The following is a 22,230-nucleotide window of genomic DNA, read 5'->3' on the forward strand; positions in this document are numbered from 1 at the left end:
ATCACATGCCCCTGCTGGGACAGCCTTGGCTGTCACCTGGACTTCAGACCCACAGCCAACGTATAAATGAAAATCAAGTGCTGGTACCTTTTGATAAATTTAAAAATTCAACTCTCAAAAGAAAGAAGAATAGATTAATTAAAATCATGTAAACAAACAAACAACCTGTGAGCATAGGCACTTCTATGAGTATTACAAGAAACAAGGAACATTTGGGAGAAACTCTCCAAATCACCTTGGAGAGCTTTTAAAAAATCATGGAACTAAAGCCATAAGTGTTACATCAGAGAAATCTGAAGTGAACTAAGACATCTCTGGCCATTTCCTTTTTGGATCAGTCCCATTAAAACAATTCCCGTGCACAAAATTATTTAAAGACAAAGTTTTTGATTCCTCTTCACCCCACAACTCTCAACTCATCTCTGACACTTGTCCTCAGAAAGGGAAATTTAGCAGCTGAGAGTGTCACCCGTATTTCCAGAATTGCTCAAATTCAGCAAGAGCTCTGAACTCTTCCCTTGCTGGTTATACAACAGGGGACAGCAGGCTTTGACTTGTCAAGAGCAGGTGAGCGGCCGGATGTGCGGCCCCACCCTCGCCGGCCGCAGCTGTGCCATCACGCTGAAATTCAGGTTCCTGACATGTCTCTATGGTAAGCGGCTTCCACACACATTGCCGCCACCTGGGAGCCAGGGAACGCTCCCCAAACCAGCCCGGGCAAAACCCTCCCCCAAGGGGACGGGGAATGGCAAAGAAATCCCCTTTCTTGTGTGAGCCAATGGCAAATACACTTTCACAATTTGAAAACTTCATTAAAAATAATAAAAATATACATCAGAAATTGTGACTTACCACCGTCAGATACAGTTGCAGACTGAAAGAAAAGAGAGAGAGACATGAGTTAATTAAGCCTCATGACAAATTTAGGAAACAGCACATCCATCTGAGGAACAAAACGGGGAGCTTCTGTGGAAGGTTCTGGTTCTCCGTGCCGGTGTCCCAGGAAAACCAGACACCTCAGTGAGTCAAGAGTTACGCTCCCACTTCCTGGGAGAACTCCACCCAAGCCAGTGAGCCAGGCCACGGCAGGACGTGCGGAAGTCATCGTCATTTTCACTGGGAAAGAACAAATCCCTCCATGTTTGACGTCACAACCTTAGTCACAGCCTCACTGAGGACAAGTCTACACACACGTTCCAATCTCATCAGCCAAGGGCTGCATCTGGAGGGCACACACAGCACCAGGGAGGCAGGTGACCTGCAGAGTCCGTTCAGTGCCACTGGCTTGCAAGTCGGCCGTGCCCTGGGCATGACACACCCTGCTTGGCGCTCACGCCCTGGGCAGCAGGCTAACTGGTGTCACCTCCACTCTACAGGGCAGAATCCAGGCCCAGAGAGGGCAAACAGCTCCCTGGAGATGGGTCAGCCCACCCGTGCCCTGGACCACCAGGCCCAGCCACCACCAAATGGGGCAGGAGGGCCCACGGCAGGCAGGGCCCACGGCAAGGAGGGCGTCTGGGAGAGGCTGAGAGACTGAAGGAGAGGAGGGCGGCTGGCTCGGAGTCACTGAGGCAAGAGCCAACATGCCCCACAAGGCACGATGCAGGCCGGTGCTGGAAGAAGCGGGCTGTGGAGGGAGGCCCCGGCATGACGGCTCTGAGTACTGAGAGCTACAAGCAGCTGGGGGCGGGGGGAGTCAGAGAAAGTCTGTCTGGGATGGGCACTCCGCTCTCAGACTGAGTGCCCCGAGTGACCCAAGGGGAGGTCACTTCCACCTGGACATGTGGAGGGAGAAGAGTCTGGCGGAGTCGGGAAAGGGGTGGGAACCGGGGCTCAGAAGGACAGGGCCTGGTGACAGACACCAGGAGGCATAAGGAGCCTGGGGAGCAGGGGTTCCAGTAGCCTCGGTGAGGGCACTGGGCTCAGGAGACCGGGGGTATGGGACCCTCCCAGCTCTGAAATAAGAGTAAAGTGGCGCTTCTCAGTGGCCGCAAGAGCCCCAGGGCTCCGGTGGGAAATGGACTCACAGCCTCCTCAGGGGGAGGGGAAGGCTTTGCTGAAGGCACAGGTGACACCGGGCGGGACTAGAAGGACACCTAGATAAGCTGGCTGACCAGAGCTGGTGCCTCCTCAGTGTGACCACACACGGCACCCCTTCCCTGGTCCTGGGCCTCCCCCAACAAGCGGAGGTCATGTTGAAGACCCCTCCAGCCAAACTTCAAACAAGCAAGGCCTGAGGTCCGCAGGTGAGCCAGGCTTCCAGCGAACGCCCCTCGTCATCATGGCCTCTGTCACGGAGAGCCAGAGCACATGTGTGCGGCTAGAGCTGCTACCCACGTCAGCTGGCATGCTGTGCTTTCTGCTTGATCGCCCCATCCCCAGCACCAAGGCCCCCAAACCTTGCCCCCCAAGTGGCACAGAAGATGGGGGACCTTCTCCATTCCGAGCAGACCTGGTGTCAGCCCTCACCTGGTGGAACTTACAGCTGAAGGCCAGGGAGCCCAGCTAAGTGACCCCCCTCCTCCCCCAAGAAAGGGTCTGACCTCGGACAGTGAGAGGAAGCCACCTCCTGACGGGCTGTCACTGTTTCGAACCGTCATAAGTCCCGGGTCAGAAATACTTTGAAACTGTCTCTTGGCATCTTATCAATGCGTTTTCAATAGTAAAAACATACTGTTATGTGTCCAGTTTTCACACTCTCATCTCCCACACAGCAGGCAGAAGAGCGGCCTGCAAGCCAGGCGTTGGGTATAGGCCCTCAGCCGAATGGGGCTCATTCCCGCCCCAGAGCGGGTGGGCCTCCTTCCGGGGCTGACCAAGGCCCGTGGACAGTGGTCTTTCTCCCACGCTCGTAATAAGTCACCTCCAGTCATGTGACACATTAAACAGTATCAAAGGCAAAGTATTCCGAGATTAAGAAAATCTGCGAGGCCACACGCAAAACCAGAAATACCGTCAACAATACTAATCTGAAAAATAAATCATAAAACATAAACTTCATCTATATGAAGGGCCCGGTTCACTTCATGTCACAATCAAGATTAACACTAAATTCTTAGGCTTTTAGCAGATGGAACAAAGTGCACTAAAAATCTCTACACGCATCCCCAAAATGAAGTGAAATGAAACAAGACCCAGGACAGAAGGGTGTCGCTGAAGCCACAGAGACAAAAGAAGGTGGTGGCTGACAGTGGGGTGCCCACAGAGAGGCGGGGAGGAGGGTATGGGCCACGTGGCAAGCAGGGTGGGCTCAGGGCGTCTGCTCAGGCTCTGGGGGGGCTGCAGACTGCAGCCTGTGGGTCCTTGCACAGAGCGAGCAGACCCAGGCAGAGCTCCATCAGAGCCCTTTTTCAAAGTCTACTTTACCTTTTAGGACAGTTTTAGATTTATAGAAAACCTGTGAAATAACAACAGTAACAAACATGCTTTTTAATACACTGCTGATCCCAAAGAAATAAGGGGAGTCCCTGAGGGAGAAGAGAAGGAAAGGGAAGGGAGAGCAGTCGGCGAAAAAATGCCGACCCTGGGCTGAGTGTCACCGCAGGGCCGGCCACTCACTGGCAGATGCCTGGGGCCAGGCAGCCACAACACAAGTCCTTCTGGGGAGAAAGCAGCCCAACAGAGGCCCACGGGAGTTCCACAGAATGAGCCCACGCCAATATGAGCTCACAATTCAAAAATCCCCTAAAACCAAGGAAAAATCCACCACAGGAAAGAACCAGCAGAACTGACAATGACAGAATCGGACACTGGAAAGTCCTCGTACAGATGTCAAATAACTATGAAATTGTAAAAAAGTAAACGTCACAATTAAAAAAAGAGGAAATAAGGTGGCATATTTGAAAAATAACCCCACAGAATGTTTGACAATGGAAGCTACAATTGTTGAAATGAAACACTCAAAAGAGAGGTTAGCAGAGATGCAAGGTGGAACAGAAAATGTGGGAATCGGAAGATTGACCTGAAAAGAATCACCTTGACGGCAGCACAGAGATGAGGCATAGAAACGAGAAGACACCCAAAGAGGACTTAGCAGGGGAACCCTGTGGGGAGTCCTGGCTGGGGCGGGGACAGCGCCCAGCAAAGCTCTGCCAGGAATGAGGGCTGTTACATAGACATGCTCCCAGTACCCACCCCGAAAGAGCTCACCGCCCACACGCCGTCCCTTCAGGAACTTCTCAAGGCCTGGCCACCAGGAAGAAGTGTCTAGGATCCCAAGTCTCAGTGGGCCAGCATTTTCCAGGAGGGACTCAAAATGTCACAGCCACATCCTCAAATGTATTTACTTCCCTTTTCCCCGTCTGGGTCGCTGTGCCAAAAGAGTACTTTCCAAGCCCAAAACTCTAAGGAAAGTTCTAGGTATCTGAGGAGCTGCAGGCTGGTGGCCTCTGTGTGTCGAAGGTTCTCCTGGAGGGGCCAGTAAGCACTCAGAGGTCACGGATATCCCTGCCCACCCCACACCTCCGAATCAGCTCAGACTGGTCCCATCCTGTTTCTAAGAAGGCCTTTGGAACCAGTTTAAACCTTGGATACCCCACTGACGTGCGACCCTTGGGAACCTATAACTGCTCCCCCAACAGAACCAAAGGAGCGGGACCTGACGGGAAGCTGAACGCTGAACGAAGGGTCCGCTGTCCAGGAAGAAACGGTGCTGAAAACCCTCAGAACCCCGCCCCGCACCCTAGATGGGGAGACAGATCTGAGCCTTGCCTCCTGTGTCCTTACCAGTCAACTCACAAATGAAAGCTTTTCTCTTTTCTCAAAAGCTGGTGCCATAGCGTTGGCTTCTATGTGTGACAGGCAGTGAGCTCCGCCCAGAAATCCTCCATAAAAGGTAAGGTCACACCTGGATTGCTCCTAACACTAACCAGTGTGAAACGGCACCGGCACCAGGGAACCAGCAACACAACCCTTTTATTCATGGTCCCCCACCGTCTCTGCTTACGACTTATCTGGCAACTGGTCCCACCCCAACCAGACATTAATCTAAATGTCTCATGGAGACATGTTTATTACTACCCAGACATAAAACCACTGTCCTCCTCCAAGGTCACATTCTATCGAGAAACAGGTGTTGACTTTCCCTGAGCAGATGACTTAATTTGCAAACAAATAGTGTATAATGACCACAAACCTAAGTCTTCTGTTTGCTGTCCAATACTTTATTTATAAGCGCACACCTGGTGTGTATATCGGTTATATGACCGACACCCAGCTGCCTGCACAGGAAGGGCCCAGGCTAAGGAGCACGTGGCCAGGCCTCATTCTAGGAGGTGAGGCTGACGGGGTGAAGCAGTCGGCGTCGTGTCAATGGTGCCAGGTGGAGTCAGGGCACAGGAGGCCGGAGGTGCCCTGTAAGGAGCAGGGTACAGGGTGCTTTACTGGTGGTGGGGGGGAGGTGCAGGCAGGCACCCCACCAGCAATGGGGGTGTGTGGGGAAAGCACGTAACCCCTAAATTGTTTCCATTTGCCTTTGGATTGACAGCATGTCAATTCTGACCCAAGTACCCTTTTTTAGCCTGGTTTCGTGATTTTGCCCACATCCTGGCTGATGGGGAAGCAGTCTAAAATGGCACAGGCCCCGAAACCCCCAGAGATATTCCAGAAGACCCCCACAGAGAACAAGTAGGACGAACTGCAGCTCAGTGTGACCCCGAAAGCTGGCGTTCCCAGAGGCCTTGCCTACACAGACCACCGACCACCACAAACATTTTGTGAATTAAGACTTAACACACCTCTTGAGTATGCTGATGCCCGGAACAATCTGTATTAACAACTCGTTTTCATCTCCTGCACTGCTTGGGTTCTTCCTAAATCCCCAAATCCAGTTGTTTTACTTACAAGAAAAGTACAGCCGCAAAAACAAGCTGCCAGGGAAAAAAGGTCCCAGTAAATTTGCATTTTTCTCTGCTTACAATTTAAACACATACCACAAGTAGGAGGCTCTAAAAAGGTCTACAATGCGCCTCCCAGGCTGGAATTCACACTAACATAAATAGATTTGTTTTAAAGGAACTTACCAAGTGTCTTAGCGGTGTGCTCCAAGTTCCGACCGGCTCCAGTCCTTGGTGGGCCTCGGACACCCCACCGTTCAGTGGAAACTGACGTGTCTACTCCTGGCAGGAACTTGGACCACACATATAATTTGTATATAATACGGGTGCCAAAAAAACGGATACAAGTGGACACTTTGGTCAGCGTTGCACAAGCAGTAGTTCGCAGTCATCAGAAGTGTCCGGACGCTGATGGGAACCACTTTGAGCACCTCTTGTAATTGCAGACGTCAAATGTGACTTGTATTCATCTTCTGTTATCAGTATATGTTGAGTATTACAATTTTAATACAGTTTTATTTTCTTAAAATGTGTATACATTTTTTTGGCGCCCTCTGTATGTATTTACTTGACTTTTTAAAAACTTGATCATTTAAGTTTTAAAGCAACTCCTCACTGGCCCCAGTATATTAGAGAGCAGGTCCATGTGGGGCAGGGACGACCCCGAGAGGTGGGCCCGGAGGGCATGGTGGGGCGTCACAGGTCGCCATCCAGGTCCCGACCAGTTGGTGGGATTACGAGACTGGGCGCACGCAAGCCCGCCCATGCCTGCTCACCAGCCTGCCCTCTGCTCCACGAGCCCACGGCCCTCGAAGGAATTGTCAAATCAATTCAATGGGCAATGAGCAGCATTTGTTAAAAAATGAAGTAAGATGGGAAAGGAGAACATGAAAGGAAAATCCCAAGGACATTCCAGGGTCCATGCTGTGCTTGGACCTGGCTTCAGAGCTCTGTGCGTGTGAGCTCACACACCATGTGCGTGTGAGCTTGTACACGTGTGTGTGAGCTCGTATACCACGTGCGTGTGAGCTCGCACACCACGTGACTCCCACTGTGGGCTCTGAGAGTCACTGCTCGGAACGACCCAGCCTCTCACATCCCCCCAGCGTGGAGCATCCCTCCCTGTGCCCCAACTCTCACCTGTAGCCTCCCCTGGTGAGCCCGCCCACAAGGGCTGCAGCTTCACCCACACCTTTTGAGAAGCCTTCCCTGCACAACCATGACGACTGTCCTCACAGGACAGCTCCCGGGTCTCTCGGGTACAGGACACAGGCATGACCTCCGGCAGACCACGCAGCAGCCTGAACTGAAGGGGGTGTGCTCCATGGCGCACCGCACGCCAGGATTCCACAGCGCTGCATCTCACCACCCGCTTTCTCCACGTTCACACAGCGGCAGATGCAAGCACACATACACACGCGTGCACACACCCCCACACACATGCACGCACACCCCCCCACACACACACACACACTACTTTCCAGCAGGTTCAACCAGCGACCATTGGACAGAAGGCTCAGGAGGCGAGGAAGAGGCACATCTTTCTAGGTTCAAACCATGGTGCTCACAATAAAGAATTTCTGTGGCCCAGGCGATGGTGACAACAAAGGGACGGAGGCACGATGGGCACAGTGACAAACACAGGCCCGCAGGACGCAGGCGAGGGCTATGGGCGAGGAGGGCAAAATGACGCTGCTAGGGAGGTGGCCCGGCCTCCAGGGCCTCGGTTTGGGAGCAGAGCAGCCGGAGCGCAGAAGCGAGGCTGTGCTTCTTTTTAAAGTGTGTGCACGTGTGTGTGTGTGCATGTGTGTGTGCATGCACGTGTGTGCGTGCATGTGTGCATGCACGTGTGTGTGCACGTGTGTGTGTGTCCCAAAGAGCTCTTCGATGTTCAGTAAAAATCAAAAGAAACCGAACCAGGCAAACCTGTGGCGACAGCATTTCCCTAAGAATTGAACAGCCGATACTGCTGTCATGCCCTGGGTGAAGCACAAGACGGTTCACTCTAGAAACTTTAGAAGTCGGAGGTGCCAGCCTGATGAGGCAGCGCATGGCCCCACAGCAATAGGGGTTCCACATACACATCTGACTTTAAACAAGAACCCCCTGACCTGGCTGGCCCACTTTAACAAAGACAGGAGTCCCCAATACAGAGAGGGGTGGTGTCACAGAGGGGTCTGGGGCGACACTCAGGATCTCAGGACAGAGCTAACCTCCTGCCAGCTAAGCCGGCATGAACCCTGGCCTTTGGGAAGTGGTATCGGGTCCAGGCAGACACTGGCCAGGAGCCCCTCGGGATACACACTACTTTACTCCTTTACGTGCTGGACACTAGAACCCGAGGCCTGTCACCTCCAGCTGATGCCCAACACCAGGGGACAGCTTACTCCTAAGGGCCGAGGCTGGCTCCCTCCACCCAAACAGCCAGACTGTCCTGTCCAGGCAGAGCCTGGGCTCAGGGTAGTGGGTGCAGGCCCTGGGGGTCGGGCCGGGTGGGTAGATCCAGCTGAGACGGCTGCCACTCTGCTCAACAAAACATCTGCTCAGCACCTGCTCAGACCCACCCCCAGGGCAGGTACACTGGTGGCTAGAGATAAATTCAACCTTGTCAGGTCCCCACCTCCAGGAGAGAGCATGGTGCAGAGGAGGGCAGAGGCAAATGTCCCCTCAGGCTGACACTGGAGAAGGGTGTGGGAGGAGGGGTGTGGTCCCCAGGGCTCCAGGCGAGGAAGTGTCACCACAGGAACAGATAGAGGGTCTGCTGACCGGGAGCACTCAGGGCTGGCCTGAGGGAACGGCAGGGGAGGGGTGGAGGGCAGACTGGGGTGGGGGGGAAGGGCAGACGGGTGGGGGAAGGGCAGACTGGGGGGGAAGGGCAGACTGGGGGGGAAGGGCAGACTGGGGGGAAGGGCAGACTGGGGGGGGAGGGCAGACTGGGGGGGGGAAGGGCAGACTGGGGCGTGGGGGGGTGGAGAGCAGACTGGGGTGGGGGGGAAGGGCAGACTGGGGCATGGTGGAGTCACAGTCAGACTTGGACGCTTGGGTTGCAGACCCTCCCGCACATATGTCCGAGGGAGATGCGAGCCGGCTGGGCTGTGGGTCTGGAACGGGGGTGAGGGGAACCCTGCTGCAGAGGTCGGTAGGGGAGGGCAGCCTCCAAGTGACCTGGAGAAGGGAGGGCCTGGGAAAGCTGCGCAAAGGCTGGGACGCGGATGAATCCCGCTGTTTCCAGAGGCCCAGCCTTTCTTCCGCGTGTATGAAGGCTGTGCTCCTGCCGTTGTTTGGGGATCCAGGGAGAGGGGTGTGTGCTTGTCCTCTCGGGACGTGGAAGGAAGGAGGCCACATGCCGCCCAGGCCACAGGAGCGAGAGGAGGACACAGGTGCGTCTTTAAGCCTGGAACCTGGAAGGAAGGCTGCCAGTTCAAGGTAACTCGCTTCTTCATGAGAAAAGGGAAGAGGTGAAAATAGAAACTTACAGCCTCCCTCACTTCTCACACGGTAAAGAGAATCGGAGCGTTGAAAAGTGAGAAGAGGCTCGGTGCAGCCATCGGCTCGAGCGGGAGAAACGCAGACTGTCCCTAGCAGACCCAAGGCCCCTGCAGCCGGTTTTAGGGTCCAAGGAGGTGTGGGCCGAGTGTGTGCCAGGCGCCGGCCAGGGACAGAGCGCAGCCTGCACCTCCCACCTCAGCTGTCAGGGCGCCCGCTGCAGGGCAGTGTGGGGGCCCATCTGGGAGAAGAGGGGGCAGACAGGCGACACATGTCCACTCATCTGGACTAGAAAAGAGACCACCAAAAGCCACAGAAGTCCGCCCGCAGGGGCCCATCTGGACGGGCTCAGAGACGAGCAGGAGGCGCTCACACGTGCAGCGCAGGCCTGACGCCTCATGTCCCAGGCTCCCGGCCACACTCGTGGAGGCCCGCACCCCCTCAGGCTGGTCGGCCTGAGACTCCAGAGGGGACACCGTCCTGCCCCAGCCACCCAGCCTGGCAGACCCAGGAGAGGAGCAGGGCCGAGAGTCCTGTCAGTGCCGGGGAGGGGGAAGGACAGGATGATGGCATCTGGAGCCAGAACTGCCCTCTGCGCCAGACAGCCTGACTCCTCCTGGCGACCTGGCCGGCTTCCTCATGGTGCTTTCACTTCCCCAGGCACCAACGCGCAGCGCTTCCCTTTTACCGCCAGGCTCTGTCTTCCCCAGCCTCCCAAGGCCTGTGTGTGGGGCCTGCTGCGTGAGTGGACACCACCCCCGGGAGCCGCCCATCCCACTGGGGTCCTACTGCCACCCCTAAGGACGCAGGGGCTCCGTGCTGCCCGGAAAGAATGCTTGGCTCTTTATAGCGCCCGTCTTTTCATCTTCAGATCCTACACGGAGTCCAGAGCAAGAAGAGCCAAAAGCCCTTGGTCTTTGGAAGATTCCTTCCCTCGGACTCAAAACAAATCTCTTACATCTGATGTGCTTCCAAACCCCTGAGAGACAAGCCTCTGCTAAGTGTGCGACACAGCAGAACCTGAATTTTATGACCACGAAGGGAAGGACAGACCACAGCAGTGACAACGCCCCAGCCACCTGAAGCAAACACGGGAGGAGGCCGACACCTCAGCCCAGTGGTGCTGGGTACACCGAGCGTGGTGGTCACAGGGCTCAGGGACAAAGAACGGCACGTCAGCAGAGCCCTGAGATGGGATTGCTCCTCGGCTCAGAGGAGGGAAAGACACCCCATGTTTGGCTTGGCGCGGTGATGCCCTGGGGCCACTAAGCTGCTCCTGCCCAGTGTCTCGCTCAGGAAACCCTCCAGCCCAGGCCCCGGGGAACCACCCCTGCAGCTGCACACAGTGAACCTGTCACAGCCCTCCTAGGCTGCTGCCCCGGCCACAGCACTGGGACGGGGACCCACTAAGCACACACAGCACCCTGCCCCAAGCACGGCTCCGTCAGACATAGCACGGAACTCTGGGTGCCAGTCCAGGCCCATGGCGAGGGCAGGGGGCCACAGCGTGTTAAAGCTTTCTTATGACAGTGAGTATTTCTTTTAGGCTGTGGGTATCCGCATCTCCTCAATCAGTATCTTACTAGTATCTAGACTGTGACTCCCCCCATTACGATGGGGTTTAAATATGATGGATGGCTTCGTTTGGCAAAGGGACGGTACATTTTCCAAGTCTACTTAATGCTGTGTCCATCTCACTTCTAAGATGATGGGGACCTGAGCTGCTCACTTGGCCGCTGAGAGCCTCCTGCTCTTCCTGGGGCAGCATCCTGTCAGCTCTCCCTGGCGTCTCGTAAACGATGCTGGGAAATAGCTCCTGGAAAGGCTTATGAGTGCCCCACTTCACAACGAGGAACTCAGAGCACAGCTTGTCCTGACCACTCACACACTCTGGATGGAGCCCAACATCCCTGTGACACCTCCATTTTAAAGATGAACTATCTGAGCAACTTAGTTAAGATCACAGAGCTGGTGGGGCGAGAGCCAGCCCTCCCACACGGTCCCTGGCCCTCACCCCTCAGCCCCCATGCCATGTGACCTGTCACCACTGCACAGCTGGCCTGCCAGATGACTCACCTGGCCCCAGTGGAGCCAGGTAGCGCTGCAGTCCAGAACCCCTCACCTTCCACTGGCCGCTCCACTCACAGGGGGGAGCTGCCCAGTTTCTGATGCTTAAAATATGACCACACAACCAGATTGTGTTAACACACTCACGTGAACAACTTATTTTACTTTGAACACTTGCAGAAATTTCAGAAGGAATCCAAATCATTTATATAGCCAAGTACAAAGGCAGATTTTTAGTGACCTTTTTTTTTTCCACTTAGAATAAAAAACATTTTTCTAAGACTTGCCTTAATACACTACTGAAATGCAAGTCCAGTCTACACGTATATAGAAGTAACAAACTGGTTAGTTTGTCCCTGAAGGCCGTAATCCATGCAAAACTCACTTTCCACCCAAGATGTGAAGTGGAGTGCACAGGAATACATGAGTGCATGGCACAGACTGGCCAGAGGCAGCCTCGAGGCAAGCGTGCCCCGAAAGCTGCGAGTGCGCCTGTACCCCACGAAGGAGCTCTGTCAGAACAGGGGCTTCCAAAACACAGCTCTGCATTTTCAAAACACAGGAAAAGCTGCACGTGCCTCACCAGCATAATCCCTGGCCTGCCCAGCAGACCTATTTCTCTTTTCCGTTTCAGAGGAAGGACGCTGCTCATTCTCCTCTACCCCCCTCCAAACCCGGCACATAGGAAGGAGCCTGTCTCCTGAGTTCTCTACAGAAGCTTCTAATTAGGCATTAGGAAAACATGACGATGCAACAACTGTCAGAAAAGAGTGAATTTAAAATTGGTTCCCAATAATTAGTGACAATCTTCTGTAAATGATTTACATTTAGTTTTACCTTCACATCAACACAGCACAGCCACAAGAGGAAAATAAAAATTATTCTTTTTATTTAACCTTGAACATTTAAAAAGTGTTTACAGTAAATTCAACTTTATAAGCTCAGATAATAATCATTAAGTATGACTGCCGGGAGTTCCCTATGTATGCATATGAAACAATCAACTCATTACATTCAAAGATGTAAGATACATAACTATAATTAAGAGTATGATAGATTTTCATACATTTAACTAGTTGAAATTTAGTATTTCAACAAAATTATTCACGCCTCTTTAAGCTCTGTCAGCATCACTGTGGTAAGGACGAGAGAAACGCTGCCGCTTTCCTAAGGCTGACTTACAGCACAGGTAGCGTGGCCCCGTGAGCTTGGGCTGCCTCCCCCCAAGCCCGGCCCCGCGTGACCGACCACCCCCCCAAGCCTAGCTCTGGGTGAAGGTTTGTGGGCCCAGGGAGGGGGGAGCCCGGCATTTACCTCCACGGGAATCACTTTAAGCTCCATGACGCAGACACAAAGGAAGCGTTTTTCAAAGTTTACACTTAAAAGCTACTATTCTCGAAATAGGCTGAAAACAAAGCAGTAACCAAGCTGCCAAGTCTTCTTTTAACAATTCTGTTTAAAAGACAAGAAACGGCTGGAATAACTTACCTGCTGATCATTTAAAATGTGCGTTTCCTTTGACAACCCTTTTCCCAAATCCATCTTAAGACAAGAAAACTTCCGAACCTCACCAGGGCCGCAGATCTAGAATATACCATTTACACGGCGGCAGCGTGCCTGTGCATGTCAGAGAAGTTTAAAGACATTTCAGATGAAGTTCCATTTCGCTCCCTCCGTAACCCATGGCAACAGGACACTGCAGGAAGCTGTGGTTGGCCAGGGATTCAGACTCTCTCTGGATTGTCTCGTACAAAGAAAAAAAAAAGCCGTTTACATAAATCATGCTGTGAGATCATTTTTAAAGTATTTCCTCTACCGAATGAGAAGAAGACTTCAGCTGATGGGGTAATTCTCAGTCAGTACAACAGCTGCAGAGAATTCGTGTGTGCAGCAGCGTGGCACAGTTCCCACCCTTAATTACAGGGGCTGGTTCTATTATAAGCCTCCATGTGCCATGTGGGTGTATGTGGTGCCCGCCTGAGGACCTGTCTTCCTAGACCTGCTCTGTCTGCCTTCCAACACCTGACACCACCTGCCAGTAAGGGAAGCGGGACAGGCCCTGACTACGAAAGGAAGAAGGAAAGAAAGCGCAAACTGGCTGCAGGACCGATGGTAGGTAGCATTGCAAAACTACCCGCCAATGTGCTAGAGATTCAGGGGCAACTGAGCACCGCAGTGCTGCCTTACTCTCCAGCCTCAGCAGCGGGCACATCGCGCCTCATCCGAAGGGGAAGGGGCTCCTAGAATGGCAGAAGGAGCAGGCCTCAGGGAGCATCCTGTCCAGGGTTGCAAAGCAGTGCCCAGGTGGGCTGGGATGAAGGCCCTCGGGTGTGGGCTCAGGTCACTAGCTGGGCTGGTGCTGAGCCCACCCTCCCTCTTGGTCTTCCCTGGGAGGGGGAAGGGGAACCCGAGCTTTGCCCCAGGAGCATTCAGGGGACAGTCGGCTGCACAGGCCCATGGCTCTATGTTTAATGCAGACAGACAACGCCTGCCTGAAGGGTGAACATCTCAGAAAGTGCATCGGCTCAAGCGTCCTCAGACAGCTTTCCTCAAGGGACCGGCACACAGTAAAAGCATGAAAAACAGCAGGAGCAGGAAAGGGTCAGAGGCCTCCTCACCACCGCTGAGCACAGGAACTGCCTGGCCCAGCACCCAGGAAATGCTGGGGGCAGTGAGGCACTGGAGAGGAGGGAGGAGGAGGAGGGGAGGGAGAGGGGAGAGAAGAGGAGGGGTAAGGGGAGGGAAGGGGGAGGAGAGAGAAGAGGAGGATGGGGAGGAAGGATGGGGGAGCGGGAGGGGACAGTAGAGGGGAGGGGAGAAGATGGGAGAGAGGAGGAGGGGGAAGGGGGAGAGGGAGGAGGGGGCGGGGAAGAGGGAGGAGGGGGAGGGAGGAGAGAGAGGAGGAGGAGGGGGAGGGAGAGAGGGAGGAAGGGGAGGGGGAGGCCCACCCAGGGCTGGGGCAGTGAGGGAATGCTGGAGGCAGAACTGGACGGAGGGCAAAAGCAGCAGGGATGGCAGCAGCCAACAACCCGCCTGCCTGGGGGACGTGGGCAGGACTGGCACCCCACGGCAGCCCCCTCTCTGTCTGCAGAGCTGCCCCTCCTGGGAAGAGGGCAGCCATGAAACCAGCCATGGGGAAGAGAAGCCTGGCTCCATCCAGCTCCTTCCAGCTCTGCTTCCGAGACCCCAGGCTACACAGGTGAGAAGCTATGCTCGGAGCCTGTGTGCTATAAACTGTGGGTCTGGCCAGGCGGACAGACTGGATGCAGCACCCCCCTGCACTCATGCTGGGCCCCAGGGCCTGGCACAGCCCCTGACAGGTCTGGGCACAGCCCCTGACGGGCCTGGGCACAGAGGAAAGGCTGGGGTGGCCGCAGTGCATGTGGCCTCCAGGCTGGGCCTTAGCAAGAGACAGTGAGCTTCTGGAGGCCACCGGAAGAGGGCCAGCTCTGGGCGAGTCCTGCTTAGCCCCCCAACCCCGGCCTGTCTGGCGCCTACCTGCGCTGTACTGCCTGAGTGCCAGGTGCTCTGGATGACAGGAAGTGCTACGAGCCCCCAGCTGGTCCCAGGGCTGAAGGGAGCCTGGGTGTCCTTACTGCCTCGGCCCTGTGCCTGCCCAGGGGTCTTCTCTGAGCTGGGCAGCCTGTGTAAGCACTTGGGAATGGCCGGAAAGGTGGGGGGGGGGGCCTCTGTGGGCAGCTCAGGAAGGAGGTCAGGGGAGGGGCCAGCCAGGAGGGACAGGTGAGAGAGAAGGGGTGGGGAGCATTCCAGCAGGGACAGAGATGAACTGAGCAGGAGCAGCATGGTGACAGAACCCTCCTGCGGTGTGTCCCGTGTCCGGGGGGACCAGGGGGCCTGGGCAGTGCAAAGTTCCTGTGAAGGGGCCTGCCAACAAGCCCCTCTTTTATTGTGGGTCCCCTCGCAGGTCCGAGTCACTGCCCCAGCCCCACGGCCGTCTCATAAGGGGGAGGGGCACACTCTTCGGAGTCCCCTAGACCCAGCAGGTCTTCACAGCTGGGACCAGCAGGGACAGACACTCGCTCTACTAATGGTTCACAGTAACAGCAGGGAGATGAGTGCAGAAAGCATGGAGGCCTCAGGGGAGGCTCCTGTCGGCCCTGCAGCCCCTTTACCCGCAAAGACAAGGGTCAGACCACCTCCACTCAGGGGTGCCCAAGACTCTCAGAGGAAGACGGCAGGTGGGAGCAGAGCAGCTGGTCTCACAGGCCTCCCTACGCCAGCCCCCAGGCCTCCTGCCCCGTCCAGCCTGGCTGTGACCCCGGTGGGCAGTGACCCTCAAGGCTCCCCCCAGCTGCTCCTTCCCTGATCCCAGGTAAGGAGTCTGACGCTTAGCCTCCCCCCCCCGGCCCAGGCCCCCAGCCCGGACCACCACATGCCCGGAATCCTAACTGCCTTCTAGCCCCCCCATGGTCATTTGTTCCCTGACGCCCAGAAGGACCCTTTTAAAGGCTGGCTCAAAGACCCCAGTCTGGCGTCCCATCCTCCCAAAAGGCCAGCTCCAGGAGACCAGGGGGTGGTATCATTCATTCACTTCTGTCCCGAGCCAGAATAACGCTAGGCACACAGTAGCTGTTCAATGAACACTCACTGAATGAGGGAGGAGACACACGAGGCACTGAGAAATCCTGGTACGTGCCCGAGTGAATAGGATCTTAAAGAAAATGAACATAATTTCCTATGTAAATGGTTTAAAGGATAGACAAGTACATCAAAGACCAAAACAAGCAAAAACTCCTAAGTGAAATTCTCCTAGAAATAACAAACAGCAGACTTAAGAAATAAGGTTAAAAAAGAAAGCTTGTTTTGAAATGTCTGTGCAGATTGCACCCTGGAGCATGCGAACTCTGTAAACTGCAGGCCGTCCCAGAGGTGAGCCAGGGCTGAGGGCAATGAACCAAACCAGACAACTGGCCAGAGAAGGCAATTGCAGCCTTAGCGCATCTCAGGTCTAGTCCAGTGCAGGTTCCGCCTGCCTTTTGCGGGATGACAGCTCTCCGAAGGCAAGCATAACAGCAGTTCAAAGTAAAGGAATTCACCCAGGGCCTGTACCGTAGAGACAGCAACTGCAAAAGCCCCTACTTGCCGGTCCCCCACCCCTCCTCTCCCCTCTCCTCTTCCCCCCACCCGGGGAGCAGTCTGTACGAGTGCTCACGGAACCAAGTGGCCTCGGCGCCCCCTGCTGTCCAGGTCTGACACTACCAGTTCCCGTTGTCAACACCTGGGCTCCCCCCACGCCCCCACCACAGCTCAAGAAGAGAAGCCAGCCAGCTTCCTCCAGTATATGCTCTAGCCTATGATACAGAGGAGGGGCTGCGGTGCTGTGAGAGGCCCAAGGTGCCGTCAGGGGCTGCAGGGAGCTTCAAAAATGCTGGGTCTGGGACACGGGCTACGGCCAGCAGTGAGGGAGTCCAAGGGCAGCCCGGCAGGTGGGCCTTTTGGAAAAGGGCAGTGTGTCAGGCCATGGGAAGGGGCTGGAGGCCCCCACCCAAAGGCTAGAGAACAGTCTAGAGCAGAGCTGGGCCCTTTCATCCCAGGCCCTGCCTCCGGCTCGGTCCTGGTGCTGGCAGCAAGTTCACCAGTGGCCTCGCCCAGGGCGCAGCAAGCTTGCTCTAGAGGCCAAGGGTAAGTACCCCGGCTTTGCAGGCGACACACTGTGTCTACCACTCAGCTCTGCCCTTGCAGGGTGAACACAGCACAGACGTGCGAGCGACGTGACCCTGTGCCAATAAAACTGTAGTCAGCGGACTCTGGCCCCAACCACGGCCTCTGACCAGTGCGGTTCCCCACCCCCTCCCCGCCCCCTTCTAGTCCAAAGCCTGGTGGCCCCTCCTGGTCTTTGGAAACCTGAGAGCTTCGGCTTGAGAAGGTGGCTGCCTGGCCTCCAGCTGCTGCACTGCCCTCCTGGTGAGTCTCATGCCCAGCCAGCCTCCACTGCTGCCAGAGGGGTCTTCAAACAGGCTGCGTGATGCTTCCTGCAGGGGGGGGCTGCGTCCAGCTCCCCAGGCCGGCCCACAGCAGGCGCTGAGCGCAGGGCAAGCCGCTCTGCTCAGCTCCCACAGGCCGCCATCACCCTGAGAAGGAAAGCCAAGGCCTCCGCCTGGCCCTTGCTCCCTTCTGTCCCTGCACACACTCTGTCCTGTCCCAAGACCTCCACGTGGCTGGCCGCCTCTTAGCACCACAGGCTGGGCGTGAATGTGCCCTCCTCAGAGCAGCCCCTGCCCCCGACTGTGGCATGCAGGGGAGCCTCATGTCTTCCTCACATACGCCGTCACCCTGTCTGCCGCCTTCCTGTTGCGGCGTCTGTCTGGTCGTCTGTCACCTGGACAGCGATCCGAGAGCAGGAGGAACAGTGGGAGCAACAGAAGGCTGGGAAGCCAGACGCACAAACCCAGGGGCCCGGCCTGGAGCTCCGGGGCCCGGGGAGAGGCAGCACGTGAGTCTAGTGCACACCCAGAAGCGGGGCTCTAAAGCCCGCCTGCCTGGGGAACCTGGGGAACGGGCTTGGTGGCCTGGGACCAGTCCCTTAAGCCTGGCAGGGGCACCTTGCCTCAATTTCCCACTCTGTAAAGCAGAAATGATGATCGTTCCTGCGGCCCAGGGTTCACTGTTGTATCTACAGCAACGGGGCAGGTTGTGCCATCAGGCAGATGCCATCAGCCTCGTGTGGCCTGTCAGTGCAGGTCACGGGGCCCTGCGTGGGGGGAGCTGCCCTCAGGGAGTGGGGTCACCATCGTCCTCACCACATTACCCACAAGGCCCTCCCCTCTTTCCCACGAACTGCCACTCGCTCTGTCCTCTCAATTTGGCACCCGTTCCACACACTCTCAGGCCCTAGGTCCCATCTTCCTCTCTCAGGCTCATCTGCAAAACACTGCCCACTGCAGCAGCAACCCAGGGCTGGAAGAGAGAGAGACACACACACACACACACACACACACACACACACACACACGTGCGGCTGTGCTGATCATTTTACTACAAACTCAGAAAAGAGCACAGGCCGGAATCTAGGCGTCCGTGGTTTATCCCGAAGCAGAGCCCGCGTGGCCTCTCCGGTCGTGACGAAAAGCGTGGTGGTGGTCTAGCTTTTCATGGTTCTGCACTGAGCACAACCAGAGAGTGGCTCAGTGCGGCCCGTTTTCAGTTTCTATGAATAGAAGCAGAGGGCCACGCTGTTTGTGTCTGCCCTTCCTGGGATACGTGTCCATGTACGGAGGTGGCCACAGAGCACCCGCTGGGCTAGTCAGGCACGGTCTGTCCTTCCCTGTGGCTGGGCAGTTAGGTCAACATTTACAGTCTCCGATTGCTCTCACTTTACAAGTTTGAGAGCTGACAGAGGAAGTGCCCTCACCTTATGCTTCCCCAACTATATCTTGGCTACTCTAGCACTTTGCATTTCCATGGAAATTTTAGAATCAACTTCTTAAATTCCATAAAACACCTGCTAGGATTTTGATTAAAATTGCATTGAATCTATAGGTCATTTTCTACCTGTATCCACAACTAATTTTTGTATATTGACCGTATACCCAGCAACCAGGCTAAACTCATTAATTTTAATAATTAATCTATAGATTCTTTTGGATTTTCTATATTATAATCATATCATGTGAGAAGAACATTTGCATTTTCTCTGCAAGCTTTTTAACTTCTATTTTTTTTATTTTTATACTACACTGACTAGGACTTGCAATAAAAATGTAAGTAGAAATGGTAACAGCAGATGTCTTTCTCTTGCTCCTGATCTCAAAGGGAAAGTTTAAGTATGATGCTTGCTGTAGAGGTTTTCCATACTCTTCTTAGATTAAGGAAGTTCCCTTTAATTCCTATTTAAAGGGGGTGTTTTTTTAAAAACCATGACTAGATACTGAGTTTTACCAAATGCCTTTCCTGCTTCTGTTGAGATGATATATGGTTTTTCTACTTTATTCTTTTAATGTGGGAAATTACACTGACTGATTCTCAAATGTTAAAAAAATATTGTGTCCTTGGAAGAAACAGGAAGCGCAGCGCTCAGCTCACACATAATCACGTTGTTCGGGAGCCTCACACTTGTGCTCACCAGTGAGCCACCCTGGACCTCTCCTTGCCTTGTCGTCCTTGGCAGTTTGGGTGCCAAGGCTCGGGAGGCCTCATAAAATGAGTTGGGAAGTAACCCCTCTTTATTTATTCTTTTGCTAGTTTAGTTTGTTAATTTGAATTTCGTTTATTAATTTCTTTTAATTCATTTGTTAATTAGTTTTATTAATTTCTGCTTTTGCCTTCATTATTGTCCAGCTGGCCTTCTTCTGCGTCTGTTTTCCCCGCTTTTTGTACCTTCTTGAGATGACTTTCCATTGACCTTCACTTCTAATACATCACTGTAAAGCTATAAACATTCCTGTGCGCAGTTTTAGCTACACCCCACGGGGTTAGATGTGTGTCCTCGTTATCATGCAAAACGTCCTAATTTCCATAGTGACTCTTCCTGGAAGCCCGGCCCACGCAGCCTCAGCTCTCTCCCAGGCAGTGGAGTCTGCCCCCGGTTTCCACAACACCTGCCAGTGACAGAGGACACACCCTGCGGGAAGCGCGTCCACATTTGCTAAGACTTGCTCTGTGGTCCAGCAGATGGTCAGCTTGTGTAAATGTTCCGAGAGGGAACAGGAAGAAGGCATGGACTGGGAGCCGTGCTGACATCAGCCCAGTGCCAGGTTGGGGGTCACGCTGTTCAGATTCTCTACCTTGTACTGACTTTTAGAGGCTCAACTGCCACTGACTGAGCAGGGAGTGAAAAACCTCCTGTTGTGAGGACAGATTAGTCCACTTCCCTTCCTGCTTCTGTCAGGTGTTGCTTCAGCTGTGTTGAGACCATGTTATTGAATGCGTACGAAATTTAGAGTTAGAACTTCCTGCTGCCTTTTGTCACTATGACGTCTCCCTTTTTATCTTTAGAAATGCTTTGTGCCCTAAAGTCTACTTCGATACTGAGACTGATACGGCTACATTACCATCCTTCTGATGAGTACTTCACGGTGCATCCCTTTCCACTCTTTTATTTTCAGTTTTGTATCTTTAAGTTTTAGTTGTAGCTCTGGTAAATAACCTAACAGATTTTTAATGAAGTCTGGAAATCTTTTCTTTTCAATTTCTTTCATTTAAAATTAATGGAATTACTGAGATATTTGGACTTAACTCTACCATTTTACTAACTGCTCTCTATCTGTCTCTCCTTGCTTCCTTTCTCGCCTTCTTTCAAACTGACTATTATTTATGGTCCATTTTTTCCTTCTATTAACTTGAAATTGATTCATTATTTTGTCTGAGGTTCCCCTGGAGATTACAACAGGCACCCTTACCTTATAAAAATGAACTACAAATTGGCACTTGTACCCTCTTTCTAGCCAGCAAAGCACCCTGAAACATGTACCCACTCCCAGCGCTCGGACCACGGCTGGGGTGTCACACGTGGGTCCCTCCTGGGACTTCCTCCTCATCCCGGTGAGTAAATGGCCTTCCAGCTGAGTCTGCGTCCAGGGACCCAACCTAAGCTGCTGGTGCCCACCGGGGCCCCAGGAAGAGGACTTGTAACTGAACCTGCGCGGAAGGGAGTGTCCAGCCGGCAGTGGCCAAGGGCATGCAGAGGCCCCGGCAGGCAGACACAAGGTTACTAACAGGCCCTGCACCATGGAGCACCAATTAAAGCGAAGATGAGAAAGTCGGTGCCCCCGCCCAGGGAGGGGACAATGCAAGGGTGTGAAGACCAGGAGGGGTGGCCCTCTCAGAGGCGGCCTCGCACACAGCCAGAGAGTAACAAAGGGAAGAACAGACAGTGTTCAGCAGGCGTGTTTCCCTTAGAAACAGCCTTACCAGTGACGAGTGTGAAAGGAAGTTATATGTATTAGGTTGGTGCAAAAGTAACTGTGGTTGAAAAGGTTAAAAACAATCGCAAAACCCGTAATTACTTTTGCACCAATCCAATAGCTTCTACATTTTGCAAAAAATTAGCAAAAATTCACTCCCATGTCTCTAATACGATTTTGACAACAGAGGCTTGGTTCGTGGTGGTGAAATCCCGTGCTTTGCAGCCAGGTATGGCCTAAGAATGCCACTGAGCCTCCCTGCATCTCATCTATGGAATGGAGACAATGACAGTCTCCTTGCCGGGCCGATCTGACGATCGGAGATAAGAGACATGGATATGCAGCTGCCCCTGCCTGACAAGCAGATAACGGCAAACACCGTGATGCTTCGTCCTGGAAAGTGGACGTCTTAGCACTTCCTCTCTGATGAAGAGAAGCAGCAATAAGGGCAGCCAGCTGGAGTGCGGGTCCCAGAGCCACACGTGGGAGACACAGAAGTCAGACCACACGCCCACACGTCACCACGAAGCCGGCAATCGACAGCGAGCTTCTTCACCTCGGAGTCTGAGACCTTGTCCCAGGAAACCCTAAACCTGCTGAGACGCACGTTGGGGGTGGGGTGGGGGACCCCCACAGCCCCCAGGGTCCTCAGCAGGCAGGCAGCGCCTCGTCGGAGCATGCGTACCTGTTTCTTCCACAACAGTCCTGGACCAAGCGCCCTGTGCTGGCTGGAAAAGCCCTGTGACCTGAGACCCAGCAGGACAGCGGCAGGTTCCTGCCTCCAGCCCCGAGTACCCTGTCCTCTGCCCGAGGCCACCTTCACTGTCCGCAAACCCCCTGAATTCAGCCTGCAGCTCCCTTCACAGCTGCACCATGAGGGGACCTCAAGGGCCTCTTCCCTGCTAACATTCCAGTTTCACATTAGAACACAAATTAACTGACACTCTTAGGAAACAACCACCGAAGTCAATGTGTCCGGT

General features: G+C 54.2%; 1 protein-coding gene and 1 long non-coding RNA gene across 7 annotated transcripts in view; one reads left to right on the plus strand and one right to left on the minus strand.

The window, feature by feature from the left end:
* Positions 1-22,230, minus strand: part of RGS12 (regulator of G protein signaling 12) — a 117,855-nt gene that overhangs the window by 54,816 nt on the left and 40,809 nt on the right. For 3 of the 4 annotated variants that reach the window (XM_074320600.2, XM_074320602.2, XM_074320609.2), the window contains exon 4: positions 853-874. In XM_074320600.2, the coding sequence (XP_074176701.2) occupies positions 853-874 (22 nt within the window). Of the gene's footprint in view, positions 1-852; positions 875-12,875; positions 13,139-22,230 lie in introns of those variants that run through there. The other variant, XM_074320619.2, reaches the window with a different exon arrangement.
* Positions 13,180-20,526, plus strand: LOC141568995 (uncharacterized). 3 transcript variants are annotated; one of them, XR_012492351.2, is made up of 5 exons: positions 13,180-13,499; positions 13,865-13,988; positions 14,479-14,586; positions 17,091-17,312; positions 19,867-20,526. It is a non-coding gene; the product is annotated as an uncharacterized LOC141568995 (long non-coding RNA). The 3 variants fall into 3 exon arrangements; XR_012492349.2 differs by having other exon boundaries at positions 13,181-13,499; positions 19,686-20,526; XR_016019328.1 differs by having other exon boundaries at positions 13,309-13,499; positions 15,629-17,312; positions 19,686-20,526.

This window comes from Rhinolophus sinicus, chromosome 1, assembly GCF_057876585.1.
Source record: "Rhinolophus sinicus isolate RSI-liver-muscle chromosome 1, RSI-T2T, whole genome shotgun sequence".
Classification (NCBI taxonomy): domain Eukaryota; kingdom Metazoa; phylum Chordata; class Mammalia; order Chiroptera; family Rhinolophidae; genus Rhinolophus; species Rhinolophus sinicus.